A 4,554-nucleotide genomic window follows, 5' to 3' on the forward strand; every position below is an offset into this window, starting at 1 on the left:
TATATATATATATATATATATATATATATATATATATATATATATATATATGTGTGTGTGTGTATGTATATACATGGTGTTCAAAAGTCTCTCTGCAGTATTTTATTGCAAAATAAATATAAGATGGTATAGGACTACAAACGAATATATTAGACTTTACAAGATTTTATAAAACTTTATAAGAGCCATTGGAAAGTGTCGTCCATTTTCAATACATAAGTTGACTCTTCTACATGTTTTGAAATACATCTTGGAGAGTCTGATGCGGTATGGACCATGTGAAGGTTATGATTGCATTTTATGGCTCATTAATGGTTTTCGGGCAATTCTTGTACACCGATCCTTTACTTGCTCCCCAGAAGAAAAAGTCTGGTGGTGTTAAATCAGGTGATCTTGGTGACCAAAGTCCCTTCAAAATAATCAGTTCACTGAAAATCTCTTGAAGTAGTGCCATGGTGATGCGTGAAGTATGTGCTGTAGCTCCATCTTGCTGAAAGTATGCATTTTTAATTTCACTTTCAGTCAGTTGGCCTACAAATGAATAGACAATATTTGAGCACCCACAGTGATAGACAAGTTGTGCATGCACAGGATGAAAAAATTCACGGCGGAGCGACTTTTTGAACACCTTGGAAATACTTAAATGTAATTTCTCTTATATTTTTTCTTGGAGAGCATTCAAAGAAAAACATTTTGATACTTCATTTGTGAAATTTGGATGAATAGTTTAGGAAATATGACAACTTGAGTTGTCTGAGAATTGGTCGAAATCTTGCCTAGTTGGCCTAAATGAATAATTAGTCCTATTTCTGATGTCATGTCTTTGCACCTGAGGTGATAATCGTTGTCAGATTAATAGTGACCATGGTATAGCAGTTGCCTATGTTTTTTGCAGGTTCTTTGAAAGGAAACTTTCTTTGGCAATTTTTTAAATATTCATGTAAAGCCTATTTTGTTACATGTCTCAAACAGTTAATTTCAATATGCTTTCAGACCTAGCTAAATCCAAAAGTACAAGCCACAGGGACTTGAGTTTTGGCACATTTGTATTAGGCATAGGACTGAATAAATCCTGAGATTTTAGGATGACACCATAGTAAAAATAATTTTAATGAACTGTGAAAAATGGCTATAAATTATGAAGTTTCAGATCAGGATGCCCACATAAGTTGGATTTTCTCCATTTTGATGGGAATTCTTCCCCCCCACTCCCACTCTTTTATTATATTGTTTTTATTGTAGTCTTGGAAATGATGAGGGTAAGCTTATGAAAAAAAACTTTGGTAAATCTGTCTGCTGTGAAATTATTTTCTCAGTATTTTAATGCATATAAAGATATGAGCAGCCTTGAATTTATAGTTTATCATTAAACCATGTTGATTATTATTGACAGAGAAGAAAATAATTATTGTTATGGAAGAAAATAATTGCTCTGTTTTTTTTTTTTCCAGCCACCTTAATCAATGAAAACTTTTTAGATAATTACTTTGAATGCAGTGATGCAAAGAATGCTCATTCATTATGTCATCTGACACTGACTGTGATTTTGATGCTGTTTGGCTTCAGCAGTCTTCGCAAATACAGAACTCACTACCAATTTCTGCATCTGGTAAATATTAATTTTTTTTTTTTCCTGTACAGTCTGGTTTGCCTAAGTATTTTGGTTCTAAACTATAAGAAGAAAAATACAAATTAATTTGTCATTGAGTATTGGGTTTGATAGGGTTTAAAAAAGATGAAGGCTATTGTCATGAGGCTCCGAAAAAGTCTCATGACAATAGCAAAGAATCATGAGCACCCACCAGCCCAAAGGTTGGGGTGGGCTGCACCTGCCTAACTCTAAAAGGAAGGTGCAAACCCTCATCCTGGGTCGTGCAAGCATAACTTGCCTTATGATGGCCAATGACCTGAAGAGAAGCTTGGGGTGAGGTTGGGAAGCTGGAATGTGGGCAGTCTACGTTGAAAGAGAACTGAGGTGTGTGAAGGATTGAAGAAGACGAGAGTGGATGTGTGCTGTGTGCAGGAGGTTAGGTGGAGGGGCCAGGGTGCAAGATTTGTGGGGGTCAAGGGAAGAAGGTACAAGTTGTGGCAGTCAGAAAATGGCAAGGGGACTGGAGGTGTGGGAATTTTGGTGAAGGAAGAAATCTGTGAATAGTGGAGTTGAAGAGAAAAAGTGACAGATTGATGACAGTAGTATTAGCATTTGAGTAAGAAGTGATGCGGGTGATTTGTGGCTATGGTCCACAAAGTGGAAGAGGGATCGCCGAGAAAGAGTAGTTCTTTGATGAAATGGTGAGTGAGTGAGACTTACATAAGATAGATGAATTAGTTTTGGGCATGGGTGATTTTAATGGACATGTTAGGAAATGGGTCCAGGGCTTTGAAGGTGTGCATGGGGGAAACAGAATTGGAGAGAGAAACATGGAAGAAAGATGCTGTTGGAGTTTTGTGATGAGAAGGAGTTGTGCGTGGCAAACACATGGTTTAGGAAAACAGAAAAAAGGAAGGTAACTTTCAGTGCAGGAGGAAATGAGACAGAGATTGATTTCATGTTGGTTGGTGTGGGAAACAGAAAATGTCTAAGGGATGTGAAGACAATACCTGGGGAGTTGCAGCAAAGGTTGGTGGTTGCTGACTTGGATAAGAAGAAAGTTGAAATGTGTGTGACAAAAAGAATGGTTGAGAGGAGAAAGGTGTGGAAACTGAAGGAAGAAGAAACAAGATTAAGTTTGAGGAGAGCATTGGGGAGTTGGTAAGCATTGACGCAATAGATTTGTAGAAGTCTAATAAGGAAGGGGTACTAAAGGCATGTGACAAAGTGTGTGGAAGGATGAAAGGTAGGAGAGATTGAGGAGGTACATGGTGGTTGAACAAGGAGGTGAGGGATGCAATAGTGAGGAAGAAGGAGGCAACAAAGCTTTATGTAATAATAGGACTGAGCAAATGAAAGCCAGGTATAATAAAATGAAGAATCTTGCGAAGAGGGTGGTTGCGAGATCTATGAGGAAGTAGGCTGAGAAGTTGAGTGTGCTGGATGAGAACCCAGATAGTGTTTAGGTTTATGAAATCAATGAAAAAAGATGGAAGAAATGTTGAAGGAAAGATATGTATGAAGGGGAGTGATGGAAGTTTGAAATTTAGTGAGACTGAGAGGGGAGGAGTTTGGAAAAGATCATATAGAGGGAATTGTGAATAGGATCAGAGGGTTGAAGCTACTTTGGTGAAGGGGCCAGTGGAGAGGGTTAGTTGGGAAGAAGTAGTGGAGGCAATGAAAGAATTCAAGACGGGTCCATCAGAAGTAAGTGTGGAAATGATTACTGCAAGTGGAGAGATAGAGATTGTTGTGTTGGTGGAGCACTGCCAAGGTGTGCTGGATGGAAGAGGAATGCCAGGTGATTGGGCACTGAGTGTGGTGGTACCGATCTTCAACGGAGAGGGGGATGCGATGAGTTGTGGGGTATATAGGGGAGTGAAGTTATTGGAGCATGCAATGAAGATTGTGGAAAGGGTGTTGGAGAAGAGAATTGAGCAATTGGTGGATGTGGATGAGATGCCATTTGGTTTTATACCAGGAAAGGGAACAATAGAGGCAGTGTTCATTGTAAGGAGATTGCGAGGGGAATACCGAGATAAGGAGAAAGAGTTGTACATGTGCTTTGTTGATCTGGAGAAGCCATTTCATAGGGTTCCAAGGAAGGTGATTGAGTGGGCATTGAGGAAGAGAGGTGTCCTAGAGGTAATAGTAAGGGCAGTGATGAGTTTGTATGAAAGGATAAAGACGAGTTAGAATTGGATCAGAGCTGTCAGAGGAGTTTGCAGTGACAGTTGACATGCATCAGGGATCTGTGTTGTCACCATTGTTTGCAATAGTGGTTGATGTGGTGACGGAGAGTGCAAGGGAAATTGATAATGGAGATACTGTATGCAGATGACCTTGTTCTGATGAGTGAGATGATAGAGGGGTTGAGGGAGAAGTGTTGGTAATGGAAGATGGCATTTGAAAGCAGGGGTTTGAAGGTAACCCTCAGGAAGACAAAGGTGATGGTGAGCGGGGTAGAAGGAGAAGTGTTAGTCAGTAAGGTAGATCCATGTGGTGTATGTACAAAGAAGGTAATAGCAAATGCGGTGTTGTGCACGAAATGTGGGAAATGCATTCATGGTAGATGTACGAAAATGAAGAAGGCGACCCAAAGATTGGCAAGAGATTTTATTTGTGGAAGATGAGAGAAAGGAGCTGGAGGGCTGATAGAATCAGTGAAAACACTATGTGATGAGGTAGAAACACTGAGAGGGTTTTCTTATTTGGGAGATATGGTGGATGTGAGTGGTAGATGTGAAGTAATTGTGACAGCTAGAGCGAGACCTGGCTGGATGAAATTCAGGGAATGTGGAGTGTTATTATATAGGAACAGCTTCTCCTTGAAGGTGAAACGAAGGATTTATTGGAGTTGAATGACTTTCTGAAAGATAGAAGTCAGGCAGTAGTGGCTAATGGAGCCACCTCTTAATATATATATATGGATATGGATATGAATATATATATATATATATATA

The 4,554-nt window shown here is 39.4% G+C and overlaps 1 protein-coding gene across 5 annotated transcripts in view; it reads left to right on the top strand.

Annotated features, from left to right (window-relative positions):
- Positions 1-4,554, top strand: part of LOC106876920 (cyclin-D-binding Myb-like transcription factor 1) — a 120,619-nt gene that overhangs the window by 31,995 nt on the left and 84,070 nt on the right. For all 5 annotated transcript variants that reach the window (XM_052967261.1, XM_052967264.1, XM_052967262.1 and 2 more), the window contains exon 2: positions 1,452-1,609. In XM_052967261.1, the coding sequence (XP_052823221.1) occupies positions 1,522-1,609 (88 nt within the window). In that variant the 5' untranslated portion in view covers positions 1,452-1,521. The remainder of the gene's footprint in view (positions 1-1,451; positions 1,610-4,554) is intronic.

The sequence above is a fragment of the Octopus bimaculoides genome, chromosome 4, assembly GCF_001194135.2.
Source record: "Octopus bimaculoides isolate UCB-OBI-ISO-001 chromosome 4, ASM119413v2, whole genome shotgun sequence".
Taxonomy (NCBI): domain Eukaryota; kingdom Metazoa; phylum Mollusca; class Cephalopoda; order Octopoda; family Octopodidae; genus Octopus; species Octopus bimaculoides.